Source organism: Drosophila mauritiana, chromosome 3R, assembly GCF_004382145.1.
Source record: "Drosophila mauritiana strain mau12 chromosome 3R, ASM438214v1, whole genome shotgun sequence".
In the NCBI taxonomy this organism is placed as follows: domain Eukaryota; kingdom Metazoa; phylum Arthropoda; class Insecta; order Diptera; family Drosophilidae; genus Drosophila; species Drosophila mauritiana.
In genome coordinates this window covers 20,890,976-20,910,095 of record NC_046670.1, presented here as the reverse complement: position 1 = coordinate 20,910,095, position 19,120 = coordinate 20,890,976, and the positions used below count along the sequence as shown (strand labels likewise).

Here is a 19,120-nt window from a genome sequence, read left to right as displayed (position 1 = left end):
AAATCGTACTTTTCAAAATCCATTGCCTACTTTCTTGTGCTTATTGCGCGTCATGACCATGACGTACTTTTGTCCCAACAGAAAGGAGTAGTCCTGAAATATAAAAACTCTCACGCTCGATACCATTTTTATTTGTAGCAAAAAATGCATGAAGTAAACAGAGTTGTGATTGGTTACTTTGGATACAGCAATTTTAATATATTTATAGGGCTTTTAACTTACAACTATAGAGTTGAGCACACCGTCGATTAATCGCATCGCTTTACTTTGCTTATCATTAAGTTAATCTTTACAAATATGAATGTGTGTGAGCAACCGATATTGCTGCTTTTTTGTGAAGTAAAATGTGTTGCAAATTGGATTTGCCAAGCGAAATTAGGAATAGGTTTAACAGCACTTTTATACACAATGTTTTATGCTGACACAGGGTGGTTAAATTATAATAGAACCGGTATACTTTTGGGTTACGTTGAATACACAGAAACACGCATACAATTAAGGCGACTTTAAATGGGTTCAATATAGATAATGCCTTTCTGGGTTTACTTTTGCATAGAGCCAACTTAGCCCAGGCCGTGATCGTCGAAGAAACTCTGCGGGGTCTCATCCTGGAAAGGGAGAATGCTTAGCTTCAGTTACGTGATCTATACTTTACAGCGCTTGGGGTAAAAGGAAAACAAATAAAAGCATCGATACTGGGTGCTAACCCTCATAAATAGACTATGAAAACGGGTGGTAAATAGTAGCAACTAAAAACAAAAGTACACCAAACGGGTGCGCTAAGCCAGACAGATAGGTAGATAGACAGTTTGGAGGGAGTGGAGCTCAGAGATCAGATCAGTGGAGGCGAAACAAAGTGGGCGTCAAGAGTCAGATCAGTCAAACTGGTCAGTCACAACAACAGCAAAGACAACAATCAAAACTATACATATAACAAAAACACTAAAAAGAAAACTGAGGTTCACCAGGTCTTACCATTTTCATATAGCATACGAGTACAATTAGGATTTGTTTCAAAAATACTTGGTTTTTATTTTAACTTGTTTTTCTCAGTTACAAAACACAGAAAATTTGGCTAAAACGTACAACACACATACATAAACATATATATATATATACTTGTAGATATAGATAAACTAGATTTTTTATTCGGTTACCACTAGGGGATGATTATTACAATTTTCAATTATATATCGTTCAACATTAAAGCTTACATGTTTCTATTGTAAGAATAGTATTGCATATATTTCCCCACTAAATTAGTTATTGCCCATTTGGTGATTGATTGGAATGATCTTTCGATTATATAATGTAGATAGGAAGAGGAATATTAATTCAGTTCAGGAACCCCAGGTGGAACTACGTGAGGTTGGCTTGTTTTGCATGAACTTTGCTGAATCTATTGTGTCTGTGCGTGAAATTTACGAGATAGAGTGTATGGAAAACCGCATACCAGATGCTCTGATGTTACTATCTAGTATTATTGCTTTTTGGAGCCTCACGCTGCTTGGCGTCTTCTTGCTTATCATTTCTTTCAGCTTTGGTGCTGTACAACAGCCAAATCACACTAGTGTTGAGGAGTGGATGGATCAGTGCTGTAAAGTGCCAAGTGCAGCACACGTTATCGCTGGGGTGTAACTGTAAGTGTTATTGTGTGCTTGTTGTGTCTGGGTGTGCTTGTAATATCAACTACATAAGTTCTAGGGTGTTCTAGTTCTTTAGAGGAGTCCAATGTCTCTTAAAGTGCCCTCAACGGCTTCGTCCTGGAGTACAGAGAATAAGAACAATAAGAACGAGAAGAGTAGAAGGAAAGAGAGTAGTAGTGGTAGTACGAGTAGTAGGTGTAAGTGTAAGTAGAATGGGTCCAAAAAAGAAACCAATTTCGATCTTGTTTTGCTTTTCTTTCATGTACGGCACAACTTGGAAACACGAAATGCATATTATATGGATGAACATCACAGCGCAGCGCGGGGAAGGCAGGGAAATGAAAGCTGGGCAATATACACATATATATACAGCTGGACGAAGGATTGACTGATCTGACCTATCGACTCTCCACTAACTCTTTGCAGATCGGGAATATAACTTTATGTTCTTTACACTGGTTCTTTGGGATGGGTTTTCTTTTCTTCTTGGTATTTATTTGTTTTGATTGATTAGTTGAGATACTCATTGAAGTCCTGTGGTGGTTGTTCGTGGTAGTAGTAGTTGTGTTAACATCGATATATGCAGTGGCGGGTAGGGTAAGCGTTAATAATAACAAGAGAGAGGGTACATGGGTTACACATTTATATATGGCTTATGGTATGGCAAGAATATGTTTAGTTGAACATTGTCTCTAGTTAGTAATTCATCTACAAAGGTCATGCAAAATAATCAAGCCAACTACGATCGACAAATTGCTACAAATCGGGTTAGGAGACTTACAAGAGTTACGGTCACAAAATAAACACAGGCTAAAAATTGTACTATAAATGGCAAACAAGGTTTTAGTTTTTGTTTTAGTTTAACTGCACAGCAACATCTATGGCAAGTTCAATACTGTGGCGATTAAATATTTCCTGGTAGATTCTCACAATTCACAATTTGTTTTCGAGTAGGCAAGTTTCGAAACTCAAGACGGCATGCAAATAAAAAAATCGATTGAGTGCGTGTGTGCCAGCCGAGGTGGTTTACATCAGATTCGGAACTTAAAGATAATGACATCGCTGCTGCAAGGACACACACGCACACTGGACTTAGGATCTATTGCAGCGAGTAAAAGAACTCTTCTTGCTTCGAGTGGTTAGAGGTGTTTGGTTTATAGAGATTAGTTTTGATTGCACAAATTAGAGAAATAAGAACGAGAATAGGTAAGAGTAGAGTATAAAGAGAAAACCGTGATATGATGAGGTATGACATTGTAAACTTTATAGATAGGCATTAAATTATAGATGCAAACAAACACTAACGAGGTAACGAAACTAAAAACCATCAAGTTGAATGAATATATAAAACAATTAACAATATCCGGCATAGGTAGAGTGACACAACCGTTTTAGGCATTACAGATCATATGTCTCGGGTGTACTGACCTCTTGGAGCAGATCCTGCGAGGCAATCGCCTTAAGTACGTTCTTTTTGGACGTCTCCTGGATCTCGCCGCCAATAAGCAGCTCATCCAGGATGAAGTATGCTTTTTCAAAGTTAAAGATAATGTCCAGCTCGCAGACCTGTTCAGCAAATGGGAAATATAACACTCTTTATCGCTTCCATTGCAAAGTGGTGTTAGTAACTTACGCTGCCGAAGTACTTATCCAACAGCTCCACATAGCGATGAATGATCTCTAGTGTCAGCAATTCGTTGTCGTTCTGCTCGATGGCGCAACAGAAATACAAGCTGGCATACCTATACGGCAACAAACGTTAATGTATGTATAAGTATGATATGGCGATCTATAGTTATTCTTAAGCATATTGATAAGATTTTCTTACCTTTTGTAGACAATTTTGCAGTCCTTCCACTCCAGAAAGGAGCACATTTTGGGCTTGCGGGCCAGTATCGTAGTGACCAGTTCCCGGGTGATCTTCTTTTTCACCTTATCCGGATACGCCATGTACCACTTTTGTAACCGCAGTTTGCCCTGCCGACTAAACAGCAGCATGAAAAGCATCTGAAATAAGGTAGCAAGTTCGTAAGTCCAGAACAGTTATTGATTTTACGGTCGTAATGCATTTTTCATATCTTTTAAGGCCAGCGAAGCTCCCAATTTCCACCGACACAGTCATCGAGCAGCCCCACCAACACACCCACACTTGTACACCTGGAGCTACCGCATCGCCAACACACAAATCCCATTCGATAACGAAAAAAATCACTTTTTCTGCAAATTTTTCTTGAGCCTTACCATTTATTTTTGTTTTCCTCTTGTGGTTAAGTTTTTCCGTGGGCTGGGAGTACAAAATATATGGAAAAAACTTATTTTTCCATGCAGTCAGCGAGCAAAACACACATAGAAAGTTCTTCTTCGTGCACTGCTGCCATTCGCACTGCATCTTCCGACGTATTAATGGGAATGGCAAGTACAGTGGGCTTCAAGCAAATAGAGCTAGTTATACAATTGTCCGAAAATGTTTAGCACTTTTAAGGTAGATCCAATTTTTTCGTTAGGTAAGTTGTGTACATTGAAATAATATTTAATATTTTCACAATTATCAAAAATGTTTCACTGTAACTGATCCGTGCGATATTTATCATTCACAGAGAACTATCGCACGGCAACTGCAGTTCTCCTCGTCCATCTCTATTGGACTGTGTGGACGTTAGCAGCTTGCCGTACTCGTGCCGTTTAAAAGGCGAAATTTCATCAATTTGATTTCAATTGCAAACGAACAACCTGCGACCATGTCAATAAAGCTCAAAGCGAACCTCAACAATCCGCCCATAAGTGAGTATCAAAAGGATGCCGGCTGCTGCGACCTTCAGTGCCCGGAGGATTTGCACTTAGTGAGGTTATATCCGCATCGGGGTCTATTTATGTACACAATATATTGGGCATTCCATTCGAACCCTCTTTTATTGCATCAGACCCGGTATCGTGTGATATTAATTGATTCATTCAACTAGGTGGCCTAGCGACGGCGCACCTAATTAATGGCACGGTACCCGTGGAGATAGTGTGGAGCAAGGAGGAGACTTCGCTGCAGTTCCCAGATAATCGCCTGTTGGTGTGCCACTCGAACAACGATGTGCTCCGCGCCCTCGCTCGCGCTGCTCCGGACTACAAGCTGTACGGGGAAACGGCCATCGAACGGACACAGATTGATCACTGGCTGTCTTTCTCACTAACCTGCGAGGATGACATATCCTGGGCTCTCTCCTTCCTGGACAAGTCCATTGCCCCGGTGACTTACCTGGTGGCCAATAAGCTGACTATCGCCGATTTTGCACTGTTCAACGAGATGCACTCGCGCTATGAGTTCCTCGCCGCCAAGGGAATTCCTCAGCACGTGCAGCGTTGGTATGACCTCATCACCGCCCAGCCGTTGATCCAGAAGGTGCTGCAGTCCCTGCCAGAGGATGCAAAGGTTAAGAGGAGTCCACAGTCTTCCAAGGAGCAGACACCCGCCAAAACGGGCGAGCGCAAGCAGGAGGGCAAGTTCGTGGATCTGCCAGGTGCCGAGATGGGCAAGGTGGTTGTGCGCTTCCCGCCAGAAGCCTCTGGCTATCTACACATTGGTCATGCTAAGGCGGCTCTGCTGAATCAGTACTACGCCTTGGCGTTTCAAGGAACGCTGATCATGAGATTCGATGACACGAATCCAGCCAAGGAGACGGTCGAGTTCGAAAATGTCATTCTCGGCGATCTCGAGCAGCTGCAGATCAAGCCCGACGTATTTACGCACACATCGAACTACTTCGACCTAATGCTCGACTACTGTGTCCGGCTGATAAAGGAGAGCAAGGCCTATGTGGATGATACCCCTCCGGAGCAAATGAAGCTGGAGCGCGAGCAACGCGTGGAGTCCGCAAATCGTTCCAACTGTGAGTTTATCTTAATTCCTAAACTATAATGTTCAGCACTTTATGATGAAATTTCAAACGGTTTAATTACTTTCAATTAAAATTCTCACTGGTTTTCATGGTTCCGATTATATTTCACGATTATATTTCACCATGATGTTTGAGCAAAAAATGTTTTTTTACACATACTAATTCTCATTTTCTCCTTTAGCTGTCGAGAAAAATCTTTCGCTGTGGCAGGAGATGGTTAAGGGATCTGAGAAGGGTCAAAAATACTGCGTGCGCGCCAAGATCGACATGAGCTCTCCCAACGGATGTATGCGTGACCCCACCATCTATCGCTGCAAGAACGAGCCACATCCACGCACGGGAACCAAATACAAGTGAGTATAACAAATAAATTGTTATAGAAAATTATATATAACTTTTTTAATTTTCAGGGTGTACCCCACGTACGACTTTGCCTGCCCTATTGTGGACGCCATCGAAAATGTGACCCACACCCTGCGCACCACTGAGTACCATGACCGAGATGATCAGTTCTACTGGTTCATTGATGCCCTGAAGCTAAGAAAACCGTACATCTGGTCATACAGTCGATTGAACATGACCAACACTGTGTTGTCCAAGAGGAAACTTACCTGGTTTGTGGATTCTGGTCTGGTTGACGGCTGGGATGATCCTCGATTCCCAACGGTGCGTGGTATCATCCGACGCGGAATGACAGTGGAGGGTTTAAAGGAGTTCATCATTGCCCAAGGCAGCAGTAAATCCGTAGTGTTCATGAACTGGGATAAGATCTGGGCCTTCAACAAGAAGGTCATCGATCCGATTGCTCCTCGTTACACTGCTTTGGAGAAGGAAAAGCGGGTTATTGTTAATGTGGCTGGCGCTAAGGTGGAAAGGATTCAGGTGTCCGTGCATCCCAAGGATGAATCGCTGGGCAAAAAGACCGTCTTGTTGGGTCCCCGCATCTACATCGACTACGTTGATGCCGAAGCCTTGAAGGAGGGTGAAAATGCAACTTTCATTAACTGGGGCAACATCCTCATTAAAAAGGTAAACAAGGATGCATCTGGAAACATAACTTCCGTTGATGCTGCTCTCAATTTGGAGAACAAGGACTTCAAAAAGACTCTTAAACTCACCTGGTTGGCTGTGGAAGATGATCCCAGTGCCTATCCACCCACTTTCTGCGTTTACTTTGACAATATTATCAGCAAAGCTGTTCTAGGCAAGGACGAGGACTTTAAGCAGTTTATTGGCCACAAGACCCGCGATGAGGTTCCCATGCTGGGCGATCCTGAACTGAAAAATTGCAAGAAGGGCGATATCATCCAGTTACAGAGGCGTGGCTTCTTTAAAGTGGACGTCGCTTATGCTCCGCCCAGTGGATACACAAATGTACCTTCTCCCATTGTTTTGTTCTCTATTCCTGATGGACATACGAAGGATGTGCCAACTTCAGGTCTGAAAGTCAATGCTCCGGATGCCAAGGCGACGGTGAGTTAATTTGTGCCTTACATACATAATGCTCAAAATAGGGTATTCAATATTCGACATAGGAAGTACAATTAACTAGAAAATCAGCTGTTTGGAGCTCTCCGAACTTTTTCACTCTCCCACTGCGGCTCTCTGAAGCTCTTTCACTTTCTCTTAATTATGTGCCGCGTTGGTAGCGACGTAGTCTTCTTCTTGGAAGAAAACCAGTTGTATGCTGAACTACCTAGCGTGTGGATCGTTATCGTCAACCTCAGTAAGGCAAAGAAAACAAATTAAAAGAGAGGCTCGTTGAATAATACATGTAGCCCTTGCTGACGTTGCAAAGAGCTTTTGAAAAATATTAATACATTGCTGCAGTTTTGCATTTTATCACAATTAAAAATATATGTTTTTCTTTTACAGAAAAAGGCATCATCACCTGTAAGTTCTTCCGGCCAAGCTTCCGAATTGGACAGCCAAATTACCCAGCAAGGCGATCTGGTCCGAGATCTGAAATCTAAGAAAGCAGCCAAGGATCAAATCGATGTTGCTGTGAAGAAGCTGCTCGCCCTGAAAGCGGACTACAAATCAGCTACTGGAAAGGATTGGAAGCCAGGACAAGCTGCTGCTCCTTCTGCACCTGCCGCCAGCTCATCCACTGCCAACGACGCCGTTTCAGTTAATGCCAGCATTGTCAAACAAGGCGATTTGGTCAGAGATCTAAAGGGAAAGAAGGCTAGCAAACCAGAGATTGACGCTGCTGTAAAAACTCTTCTTGAACTTAAGGCTCAGTACAAGACTCTCACCGGTCAGGATTGGAAACCAGGCACTGTACCTCCCACTGTCGCTCCATCTCCATCTGCTGCTCCCTCTGCCGGTGCCAACGATTCGGTGGCCCAAATTCTTAGCCAAATCACTGCCCAGGGTGACAAAGTTCGGGAGCTGAAGTCAGCTAAAGCCGATAAGGCCACCGTTGATGCTGCAGTAAAGACGCTGCTCAGTTTGAAGGCTGACTACAAAGCAGCCACCGGCAGTGACTGGAAACCAGGTACCACAGCTCCAGTTCCAGCAGCAGCTCCTATAAAAGTCAAGCAGGAGAAGAATCCGGAGCCAGCTTCTGTCCTTGCTGTAAACACACTGCTCGACAAGATCGCCCAACAAGGTGATAAAATCCGTCAATTGAAATCGGCGAAATCGGAGAAATCCCTTGTTGATGCCGAGGTTAAACTTTTGCTGGCTTTGAAAACGGACTACAAATCCCTAACTGGTCAAGAGTGGAAACCAGGTACTGTGGCACCCGCTCCCACAACTGTAGCTGTGGTCGATCTTACTGGTGGAGATCCAGGCAGTGACGTAGACAGTGTCTTGAGCAAGATTCAAGCCCAAGGTGATAAGATCAGGAAATTGAAGTCCGAGAAGGCAGCCAAGAACGTAATCGATCCTGAGGTTAAGGCTCTGCTTGCTCTTAAAGCTGAATATAAGACGCTGAGCGGTAAGGATTGGACGCCAGACGCTAAGGCTGAACCCGCTGTAGTAAAAAAGGAAGCTAGTCCCGTTTCGATGGCATCGCCTAAGGATGAACTCACCCAGCAGATTAATGCTCAGGGGAACAAGGTACGCGACGTGAAAGGTAACAAGGCAGCCAAGGAGGTCATCGATGCTGAAGTGGCCAAGTTGTTGGCCCTCAAGGCCAAGTACAAGGAAGTCACGGGCACCGATTTCCCCGTAGCAGGTCGCGGTGGCGGCGGCGGCGGAGGAGGTTCCGCCAAGAAAGCGCCAAAAGAGGCACAACCAAAGCCAGCAAAGCCGGTGAAGAAGGAACCTGCTGCCGATGCTTCCGGAGCTGTGAAAAAGCAAACCCGCCTGGGTCTGGAGGCTACCAAGGAGGATAACTTGCCTGACTGGTACTCGCAGGTTATCACCAAGGGTGAGATGATCGAATATTACGACGTGTCTGGATGCTACATTCTGCGTCACTGGTCCTTCGCCATCTGGAAAGCTATCAAGACTTGGTTTGATGCTGAGATAACACGCATGGGCGTCAAGGAGTGCTACTTCCCGATCTTCGTTTCTAAAGCTGTGCTGGAGAAGGAGAAGACGCATATCGCGGATTTCGCTCCGGAGGTGGCCTGGGTCACCAAGTCCGGAGACTCTGATTTGGCTGAGCCAATCGCCGTGCGTCCTACCTCCGAGACCGTCATGTACCCCGCCTACGCCAAATGGGTACAGTCCTACAGGGATCTGCCGATTCGCCTCAATCAGTGGAATAACGTTGTCGTAAGTATTGCCTTGAATTGGCCTAATTTATCGTTTATTAACCACCAATTTATGTTTTATGTTGTAGCGCTGGGAATTCAAGCAGCCAACTCCTTTCCTACGTACCCGTGAGTTCCTGTGGCAGGAGGGTCACACCGCCTTCGCCGACAAAGAAGAAGCCACCAAGGAAGTTCTTGACATTCTCGATCTTTATGCCCTGGTGTACACCCATCTGCTGGCCATTCCCGTAGTTAAGGGCCGCAAGACTGAGAAGGAGAAGTTCGCTGGTGGTGACTACACCACCACCGTGGAGGCATTCATCTCGGCTTCAGGACGTGCCATTCAAGGTGCTACCAGTCATCATTTGGGACAGAATTTCTCGAAGATGTTCGAAATCGTTTACGAGGACCCTGAAACGCAGCAGAAGAAGTACGTTTACCAGAACTCCTGGGGCATCACTACCCGCACTATTGGCGTGATGATCATGGTGCATGCCGACAACCAGGGCCTGGTGTTGCCCCCACACGTCGCCTGTATTCAGGCCATTGTGGTGCCCTGCGGCATCACCGTTAACACGAAGGATGACGAGCGGGCGCAGCTACTGGACGCTTGCAAGGCCCTTGAGAAGCGCCTTGTCGGCGGTGGAGTTCGTTGCGAGGGTGACTACCGTGACAACTATTCGCCCGGCTGGAAGTTTAATCACTGGGAACTGAAGGGCGTGCCGCTGCGCTTGGAAGTTGGTCCCAAGGACCTAAAGGCCCAACAACTGGTGGCCGTGCGTCGCGACACTGGCGAAAAGATCACCATACCGCTGGCCGATGTGGAGAAGAAGATACCTGCGCTGCTCGAAACCATTCATGAGAGCATGCTTAATAAGGCGCAAGAGGATATGGCCAGTCACACGAAAAAGGTGAGCAACTGGACGGACTTCTGTGGTTTTCTAGAGCAGAAAAACATCCTTTTGGCTCCCTTCTGCGGCGAGATCAGTTGCGAGGACAAGATCAAGGCAGACAGCGCCCGCGGCGAAGAGGCCGAGCCAGGAGCTCCAGCGATGGGTGCCAAGTCGCTGTGTATTCCCTTCGATCAACCAGCTGCCATCGCGGCTAGCGATAAGTGCATCAACCCCAGCTGTACCAACAAGCCCAAGTTCTACACGCTCTTCGGACGAAGCTATTAGCCGAAAGTGATCTGGAAAGAAGCCAGGCTTCGTTGTTTCTCTAAATCATATTTTTAAAAAATGAACTCGATTGGTTAGGATCGATGGACCTATATGTACTCTGATTTTCACAAAAGCTTACTATTCACTTTAAATTGATTAAATGTTTAAATTGAAAACCATTTTGCCTTTGTGTATTCATACTAATTTATCATTATTTGCTTGTATTTCTCTTACATAATGCAGATCTTTAACCTACAGCAAGACTAATTTTAATTGGGATTTTCAATAAGTTGTCAAACTATTTAACCTCAGTTGCGCCGTGCAAATATAATTAGAAATGGGAATAACGAGGCGTATATTGCATACATCGCAATACTTTGTTTAGTTCCGTTTATAAAGCATAAATTATTTATAGACTTCTTTTCGATATGGAACACTAGACTTTTGAAAAGGTATCAATCCTATCGCCAGCCAATTAAATACTTAATTACGTGTCAATTAGCTTATATTTTATCGACTTCTTAATACTTACTGATAGTGATCATTAAAGTTTAAATTGTTCAAATATGTTGCTTTAATATAACTAGGGTTTCACTTGTATCATAAATTAAATTTGTTTTAAAAGGAAGCTGTCAATGTGAAGAAATCGGTCATATCCCTCATACCCCCCTTTAATCTTTTAATAACACCAATTAAAAGAAACTTAGCAGCTCCATTTCAATAAATGGATAATTTTTCACCAGTCGCAATCAGTGGATTCCATCTTAAACTGTTTGGAGGTGGGTAGCGATATGACCAGATATAGGAATTGATACCAGAGCCCAAGGCATTCAAATACTCGAGTACTTGCTGTTCAAATGCCGCTCACCAAGATCAGTAGTATAATTGTCATAAATATGAGTAGGTCGCGGGAGGCGAAAAGTGGTTTAGGAATGCACCCTAAGCTGGGTGAGAGTGAGTCCAGCTAATTAAATGCATATCTCATATCTGGCCACTTTGCGTCAGCAGCCGGTGCCGCCGACCTGTTTTAAATGGAAAAATAATGGCCGAGCCCACACGGCGTATGGGTTATATGGACAATATTGCGTGCCGATATGCGTAAACATCAACAATCGCAGAACCACAAATGACAAGCAGTCCCAGTCAACTGAGATAAACAAATATGACTATTTCCATTCGTATTGCCACGACTTGTAACTGGTTTCCCCTGGGAGTAGTGATGCAATTGGAAAATATCACTAGTCTATACCATAATGGTATGGTTAGGACATAACAAAGTTCTTATAAATATGAATGGAATTTTGTATAATATTATGTTATTTATGTAATTTTTATCATTTCCAGCTATATATTATAATTTATTATAGTATTATTTATAGCACTTATTAATCCTTTTCTGAAATTTTGCCACTAGCACATTCAGTTGCGAAACGAAGTTTATAGTTGGTATACCCCATTGGCACGATACCCAGCTCAGTTGCTTGGTTGACTCAGGTCAAGCCTTAGTGTGTTCTACTTAGTCGTTAATCGAATCTCGAACAAATAGCAAATATTTAGTGTTATTTAGTATTCAGCTGCTGCGAAAGCAAGCGCGATTTGCAATTATGTTTGATTTATGGCGGCGGTCCCGATTCGATGGGTGGTGTTGGTTGTTGGGAGTTTTGGATCTCGGAAATCCTATTTATTTTATCCGCAGCTCCAGCTTCACCTCTTAACTCCAGCCCACTTGGAGTAATCAATTGCAAAAAAAATTGCATAATGATGGCCGCGACTGATTGAATGCATGGCATGGCGCATACGTATGTATGTAAGTATCTACTCAAGCAACCTGTTCACAAATGCCGGATTATTCATCGGTATAGTACAATCAAAAAATTTAATGGGGAGTTGGAGTTGGGGTTCTAGAGCAGTTCTAGAGTTCCGGAGGTGAGTCAGTCTGCCTCCGGTATATTTTTAGTTCTTAACTTGATTTTGAAATCGAAATTAGGCTCTCGATTAAAAGAATCAAGATCTAAATATAAGTATTAAGATCATGCGAAATAGATCAAGTCTGTCAAAGTTATCCTAATTAAATTTAGTTGTATTCCACTTCACCTAATGACAATATTCTAACTTAATTCTCACATAGGATTTAGACTTCTTTAATTAAAAACAATAACATTTTGCGTTTTATTTAACAAAAAAATTGCGTCTCTTTATGGATCTTTTGACGTTATAGGAAAGATTATGATAATAGGAAAATTTTATGGTTTTTTGAGTTGTACACTTAAAAATTCTTAATTATGGTATAAGTTACAAGTATCAAGTTCTAAGCATAGCTTATAAACAGCAAAAGTGTGAAAGGCAAATATTAGCTAGTGAGTAACCAGATGGAAGTCAAACAGGATCCAGCTGAGATTCAAGATTATGACATTGTTTCCACATGGAAATCGAGGAATGTAAAAGGCAAAGATCAAAGACATTTTCCAAGGAGTTTCTTAGAGATTCGGGCACGTGTGGTGAATTCTCTTCCGCTTGACTGGAGACGAGACGAAGCCCGGATTGGTCGTGCAATTCGCGGATGGGTGACGAGATAGTTTCCTCGGTTCTGTCGCGTTTACAGAACCAATTAGAGTGGAACTATGAATTGGGCTGGACCAGGGGCGTCCGTCCAACGACTTGGGCTGCCAAAACAAATTATGTCATCAAAGGAAAGGGAAATGGAATACAACAGATGAGCTGCGAAGCCTGTTATTAACCGCAAGGTCCGTGGGCCAACATACCTGGCTGGAAAAAAATGAAAACGTAACGGAGACGTTGCTGAATCACAATTTCAAGGTCGTCTCATCACGACATCTTCTGTTGTGGCTCGTTGTTACCGGATTGTGAAATCCCCAGCGATCCTGTGCTCCAATGTGTCCAATGGTCATGCCCCTCATCCCCACATAACGCCAGCCCACAAACCAACTCACCTGACGGGGCAACTTTTTTTTACCTGGCCATTATCACAGCTTGCAGCCGTGGATCAGGTTCCTCCAAGAGGAAAAAAATCTCTTCTACAGCCAAAAATTGCATGAATGCATTTTAGCGCGGAAATGCGCTGGTATGAGTTGTCTGAATTCGTGCATATACCACTACAGTGGAGACTCAAATAATTGCGATTATCAATTAGGTTTTCAAACCCTAATTAAATTGTTTTAATAGGTTAAATGCACAGGTGTCAAGCAAATGATTTCATTATCATTTTTAATAATTCATCATTTGAGCTAAAGATACTTAACAAACTTGTTTTAGATTAAAGTAAAGAAATAGAAAGATTACTGTGACCAGTACTCGTATATAAAATAGTATTGATGAAACTTTGGAAATTGTTCTTAAAAATGGTGTGCTTGCCTGACAAGCCCTCCAGAGAAAGTTCCTTATAAAGGATCCTCACTGTATGAATGCATCTGTTTCGCTGCCATGGATGACATGCGCTTTTTTAGGGCCACCTCAAGTGGCTGGCCTTGGTTTGGTGCGGCTCCTTTTTTTGCGGTCGAGGGGAATTTTGTTTTGGACTCCGTCCAGAGTTGTCAGGCCATTGCAGTTCGGATGGCCCGATTCCGAAGACGGGGGTTCCATTAGCATTGCCCTCGCTCGACTTGGAGTACTTTAAGTGCCGTTTAATTGGCTTTAATTCGAGTGTTTCGATTCGGTGTGTGTTTTTCGGCTTTATTGCCTGGCTGAGGGCAAGCTCATCTTACGCCTGATACAACCCGGAAAGCAGCGCTGCTCACCTGGCCAGCACACACACAGGCACACACCTGCCTGCGCACACGTTCACACGGAGCGGGCAATTGTGTTGGTGCGGCGTTGGCGAGGCAGCGACGCCGGCAGAACCGAGTTTCCTTTGAGCCGAGTATAACTTCAAGCCAATTGCCCGCTTTCAATTCAGTTGCCGCTGAGTTTTCAACCGATTCAATTCGAGACCGCCAACAACACTCGAAGATTCGCCAGTCACCGTCGCCTGAGAAGTGAGTTTCAGATTCAATCGAGGTGCTAATAACTTGGCCCAATAGTCGTTGGCCATCCTAATCCCCACGTGAACTTTGGCTCCGTGTGTGTTTGCCCTTACAATTGACACGAAAAGCCCCAATGAAAACAAAAGTCAATCCAACAATTGCAAGCGAAATGTGTGCGAATGTCATAATTTGCGTGCCTCAAGTTACGTGAATCTGTCCGTCCGCCCAAAAAGGAGGCGTGAAATGCTGTGTTATAGTGTGTGCTAGTTCAGGAATTAAAAAAACTGAGATCGGATCGGACATAACAATGGGAATAAAATTCAATGGAAATGAATGCAGTTAGAATGGAAAAGAGCAAACTGTTTCGAGTTTGTGTCTTAAGTCTTTTGTTTGGAGACACATATATGCATAAGTGAATGAGATTGCCAAATTATGCATATTTAAGCAGACAATTTCTTGGGACAACACAGTTTTCAACTTTAAGTTTATTATTATAGAAACATATCAATAGTTGTATTTTCCTTATTAAAATATTGAGTGTACTTTTGAGTAAACTATAAGACACTTGTACCGAAGAAAATATAGTACGAGAAACTAGAATTAGTGAATAACTTATAGATGTTTTAATTGGCTTGTCGGAAACGTAAACAATTGTGTTTGAATAACTTAACAAATGCTGCATTCTATAATTTTGCCATCAATCAATGATTCAGTTTTATTCTTAAATGTTAAGCAATGGAAAAAAAGCGGCAGCGCATTTATTACAATGAGAAACATTCCATAAGAGTTTGGTTATTATGTTTCTCCCGATGACTGCATATAAAAGTAAACTACCTTAATCAGTGCACCCATAAAACGAGAGTGAAATGCAGTGGCTTTTTATGGGTGGAAATCGCTTAAGTCATCATAAGCTGGCTAATTGCTTGGACTTCCACCCGCACTCGCATTGCCCAAGAGCCTAATGCACACACTAAAAACTGAAGAGCCGAAAATAAAAACCCAAAATAAAGCAATGGTCCAAACATTAACCCATTGCGGGACGTACACTTTCCAAACATGAAATAAACAAACAGTCGGTGGCCGCTAACAGGTCTTTAAACTTGTCACTATTTACCAACGCAAACAGATGATGTGCGAGGTGTGATGGTATCCCAGGTGGTGATGGGGCTGTGGATGGGGATGGAGATCGGGGGTTCCAGGGGAACGGACACCCGAAATCCCAATTGGCCGCGGCAATTACAAGCGGTTGGTCAACACTCCGCAGTTGTCTCTGCCTGATCGTATTTCACCAGTATCCGCTGCTGACATTGAAATAGAATCTGGCGCGGAGTAGGTTAGACAAACAAACGGCCAGTAAAGCGAACTTGAAAATATAAATATGATAGTAACACGACCTCATCGACACTTCCCTTGCTAAATTTTACAAATTCAACTAAAGCCTTTAAAGCATTACTCTCACAATGAATGCATAGACTTCTTTCCGATTTCAGATCGCTGCTTAACCATGGACATACTGAGGAGCGATGCCGACTGCGGCGAGTCCGATATTTCCAAGTTCTATGCAAACAAAACCATCCTTATTACGGGTGCCACCGGATTCATGGGCAAGGTTCTGGTGGAGAAACTACTGCGTAGCTGTGCCGACCTGAACGTCATATATCTATTGATACGCACCAAAAAGGGGGTCGATCCCAGTGTGCGCAAGGAGCAGTACTTCAAGTGTGTGGTAAGTTTCCAGATTCGCCTCCAACTACCGGAACCCACAGCATTCCATTATTAAATGCTGTAAATTGAATAGTTTATGGCTCGTAAATAAGGCCCAGCCCCCTCGTTTTAAGCAGCTTAATAGCAGCTACTTAGATTGCCATTCTCCGTTGTACCACATGACGTATGCGTAATGGCCATATAAAGTGCAACGAAGTGCATCAAAATTCCATGGAATCGTATAATGGCTATGTTGCCAATTAAAACTGAGAATATTGATTTATGTGATTTGAATTTTCTAATAATTACCAGCTGAAGCAAGAAAAATAACATTTCCGGGGTTTCTCCAAAAAGTATTGAGCAATATTTAATTCTAAACCACCAAGATTATCTGACTGAAGCTAATTTCGCAATTCCCCAATAAATTTTGATATTTCATAATACTGCTTGTGGTTTATTACGACTGAGAACCCCAAAATTTTAGCTTGTACATAAGTATGTAAGTCTCTCATTGCATAGCTAGTATAGTTTTGATACAATTAATCATTTATTTATTATACTTTTATGACTGTATAATGGTTTTCCGCTTATTTTAAAGTGAGATATGTGAGTCAGTCATAGATAGAGACACTCCATTTCAATTCAGCCACATGTCAATAAAGATCTTACAAAATGCGAAGCAATCTGTATTTCAGTATTATGGCCTTGCCCACCGGCCGTTAGCCATAATTTCCACTTCAGACAGCCTGACAATTCCGAATCCGAATCCGAATCGCGACGCACTCGCACGTGAACTCAGATATAAATTCTATGTAATTATACGCCATAACTGAACTAATACCCCGTTTGCCCTCCGGCAAAAAAGGGAAAACCTCAAACGCAACTCCCGCAAATTACCAAATTATCGCACAGCTCAAAGACACTTGGATCCGGTGTTACGCGGAGCCCACAAAGCGACCCACTCAAACACATCCACGGCGTTTATAAGTCAAGGTGATCATTATTGGTAGAAAAAATCCAAAAACTTACAATGACTCTTAATTGTTGGACGTTAAGCTAACGCTAAAACCAGCGACATGGCCCATTAGGCGATTCTAGCCAGTGGAACAGCAGGCCGTTTGGATCCAAATTGCAATTCCAACGCCATGACACTTAACTAATGACCGACCGACCGACTCTTGTTTTCGCTTTCAGATCTTTGGCAAGCTGCTGGAGAAGAATCCCGGCATCGTGGACAAGGTGCGCGTGGTAAAGGGCGATCTGCTGGAGCCGGACCTTGGCCTGAGCGCCAATGACACCAACACACTCGCCTCCAACGTCGAGGTGGTCTTCCACTGTGCGGCCAATGTGCGCTTCGACCAGCCGCTGCGTCCCATGGTCATGATGAACGTGGTGGGCACCCTGAAGGTCCTCCGGCTTGCCGAGAAGATGAGCCAGCTGCAGGCTCTGGTCCACGTGTCCACCTCATACTGCCAGTGCAACGAGAGCGTTCTGGAGGAGCGAGCCTACCCGGCTCCACAGAATCCCTTCTCCATCATCGAGATGGTGGAGACGATGGACGACGAAGCTCTGGCGGAGATTACACCCAAGTAAGTGGCTGGCATTGCTCTTTCTGTTATTATTAACATCCAATCAATTTTGAGCAGCACTTACTTTTGGCAAACAAACGCTTATAAAGATTTGGGCTAACTAAATACTGGCTGTAATATAATAAAGTGCCTATAGTTTCGTGCTCCTTTACAGACGTACCTTGGTGGCACCTAATAACCAGTTTCTTTGGCTTATTTTCAGATTACTAAACGGCTTGCCAAACACGTACGCTTACAGCAAGGCGCTGTCGGAAGATTTAATTTGCAGATACAACAATAAGCTGCCCATAATCATCACAAGGCCCTCGATCGGTGGGTACACCATAGTGTCTACTCTGTTTTTGTGCCTCCTGGCTAATTGCTTTATTAAATCCATTGCAGTGACGGCCGCCATTCACGAGCCATTGCCCGGCTGGATCGAGGGCGTCAATGGACCCACTGGCCTAATGATCGGCGCTGCCCGCGGAGTCATCCGATCGATGCACTGCAATCCGGACTACGCCTCCACCGTGATACCCGTGGACAAGGCCATCAACGGCATGATCCTGTGCGGCTATCAGCGCGGCAAGGCCAGCCAGGAGAAGGGTAACCAGCAGACGGGTGTCGAGTTCTGCAATCTGTGCATCTCCAGCAAGGCGCTAATGTCCTGGGGCGACAGTATCGAGACGGGCCGTCGATTCTTCTACGAAACGCCGCTCAGCTTTGCGCTCTGGTATCCGGGTGGATCCATCAAAAAGAACTACTACCACCACCTCTTCTGCGTCATCTTCTTCCACTATCTGCCCGCCTACTTCATCGACTTTTGGCTGCTCGTTTTTGGCCAAAAGCCATTGTAAGTTAACGCTTAAATTTGGAGTTATCACATTAATACATGGATTATTCCCAACCAGCTTACTTAATGTCCAACGCAAAGTGTCCATGGGTCTGAAGCTGCTGCAGTACTACACAACGAAAAAGTGGGAGTTCCGCAACGAGCGCTTCCAGGAGATGAGCAGTCAGCTGAGCCTCCTGGATCAGGACCTCTTCGACACGTCGGTGGGTCAGGTCAACTGGGAGACATACATCAGCAACTACATCGTGGGCATGCGCACCTATATCCTGGGCGAGAGCGAGGACACTCTGCCGCAGGCCAGGAAGGTCCTGCGCCGCCTGTATATCCTCGACTGGGTCAGCAAGGTGCTGTTCTTCTCCCTGAGCTTCTGGTTCCTGTGGACCCATCTGGATGGCTTCGTGGAGCGGAGCGATGCCTTCATCCGATCCTCGCTCAGCACCATTTACCATGAGCGAAACAGCACCATACATGTATAAACCCTTCTTTAATTATGTACTTCAAATATAGTCCACAAGATTTTGTTTCTTTTTAAGTAAGCTAGCTGTGTTTTATTTCAATTTTAACTAAATAAATGGGTTTCAGCTAGATGAGGTTTAAAAGCAAGAAAACCTACAA

At 43.8% G+C, this 19,120-nt stretch overlaps 3 protein-coding genes across 7 annotated transcripts; 2 read left to right on the top strand and 1 right to left on the bottom strand.

The window, feature by feature from the left end:
- Positions 1-173: 173 nt before the first annotated feature.
- LOC117144216 (AP-1 complex subunit sigma-2) lies at positions 174-4,033 on the bottom strand. Of its 3 annotated transcripts, none has more exons than XM_033309268.1 (5): positions 3,888-4,031; positions 3,475-3,653; positions 3,280-3,388; positions 3,075-3,212; positions 174-608 (listed from the first exon to the last, which is right to left on the bottom strand). In XM_033309268.1, exons 1-5 carry the CDS (start codon positions 3,888-3,890, stop codon positions 564-566), a joined length of 474 nt encoding a protein of 157 aa, XP_033165159.1. In that variant the 5' UTR covers positions 3,891-4,031; the 3' UTR covers positions 174-563. The 3 variants fall into 3 exon arrangements, with proteins under 3 accessions (XP_033165159.1, XP_033165160.1, XP_033165161.1); XM_033309269.1 differs by lacking the exon at positions 174-608 and adding an exon at positions 1,056-1,763 and having other exon boundaries at positions 3,888-4,033; XM_033309270.1 differs by lacking the exon at positions 174-608 and adding an exon at positions 2,125-2,180 and having other exon boundaries at positions 3,888-4,033.
- Positions 4,034-4,278: 245 nt separating this feature from the next.
- Positions 4,279-10,579, top strand: LOC117142813 (bifunctional glutamate/proline--tRNA ligase). 2 transcript variants are annotated; one of them, XM_033307027.1, is made up of 6 exons: positions 4,279-4,427; positions 4,607-5,524; positions 5,715-5,886; positions 5,944-7,006; positions 7,409-9,262; positions 9,330-10,579. In XM_033307027.1, exons 1-6 carry the CDS (start codon positions 4,385-4,387, stop codon positions 10,416-10,418), a joined length of 5,139 nt encoding a protein of 1,712 aa, XP_033162918.1. In that variant the 5' UTR covers positions 4,279-4,384; the 3' UTR covers positions 10,419-10,579. The 2 variants fall into 2 exon arrangements, with proteins under 2 accessions (XP_033162918.1, XP_033162919.1); XM_033307028.1 differs by lacking the exons at positions 4,279-4,427; positions 4,607-5,524; positions 5,715-5,886; positions 5,944-7,006 and adding an exon at positions 7,183-7,259.
- A 3,711-nt stretch (positions 10,580-14,290) lies between these two features.
- Positions 14,291-19,041, top strand: LOC117142815 (putative fatty acyl-CoA reductase CG5065). Of its 2 annotated transcripts, none has more exons than XM_033307032.1 (6): positions 14,291-14,392; positions 15,871-16,106; positions 17,279-17,673; positions 17,876-17,985; positions 18,055-18,505; positions 18,564-19,041. In XM_033307032.1, exons 2-6 carry the CDS (start codon positions 15,885-15,887, stop codon positions 18,979-18,981), a joined length of 1,596 nt encoding a protein of 531 aa, XP_033162923.1. In that variant the 5' UTR covers positions 14,291-14,392; positions 15,871-15,884; the 3' UTR covers positions 18,982-19,041. The 2 variants fall into 2 exon arrangements, with proteins under 2 accessions (XP_033162923.1, XP_033162922.1); XM_033307031.1 differs by having other exon boundaries at positions 15,853-16,106.
- Positions 19,042-19,120: the final 79 nt, after the last annotated feature.

What these genes read in the sequence shown, in the direction of transcription:
- LOC117144216 (XM_033309269.1), bottom strand. An exon ending in TGGATAAGTACTTCGGCAGC is followed by an intron (nt 3,213 to 3,279) that starts GTAAGTTACTAA and finishes TTTGCTGAACAG; the next exon opens with GTCTGCGAGCTGGACATTAT. An exon ending in CGCAGGATCTGCTCCAAGAG is followed by an intron (nt 1,764 to 3,074) that starts GTCAGTACACCC and finishes TCTGTACTCCAG; the next exon opens with GACGAAGCCGTTGAGGGCAC.
- LOC117142813 (XM_033307027.1), top strand. Translation starts at nt 4,385, where the DNA reads ATGTCAATAAAGCTCAAAGCGAACCTCAACAATCCGCCCATAA. An exon ending in GTCCGCAAATCGTTCCAACT is followed by an intron (nt 5,525 to 5,714) that starts GTGAGTTTATCT and finishes TTTCTCCTTTAG; the next exon opens with CTGTCGAGAAAAATCTTTCG. An exon ending in ATCAGTGGAATAACGTTGTC is followed by an intron (nt 9,263 to 9,329) that starts GTAAGTATTGCC and finishes TTTATGTTGTAG; the next exon opens with CGCTGGGAATTCAAGCAGCC.
- LOC117142815 (XM_033307032.1), top strand. Translation starts at nt 15,885, where the DNA reads ATGGACATACTGAGGAGCGATGCCGACTGCGGCGAGTCCGATATTTCC. An exon ending in AGCAGTACTTCAAGTGTGTG is followed by an intron (nt 16,107 to 17,278) that starts GTAAGTTTCCAG and finishes TTTCGCTTTCAG; the next exon opens with ATCTTTGGCAAGCTGCTGGA. An exon ending in CATCACAAGGCCCTCGATCG is followed by an intron (nt 17,986 to 18,054) that starts GTGGGTACACCA and finishes AATCCATTGCAG; the next exon opens with TGACGGCCGCCATTCACGAG.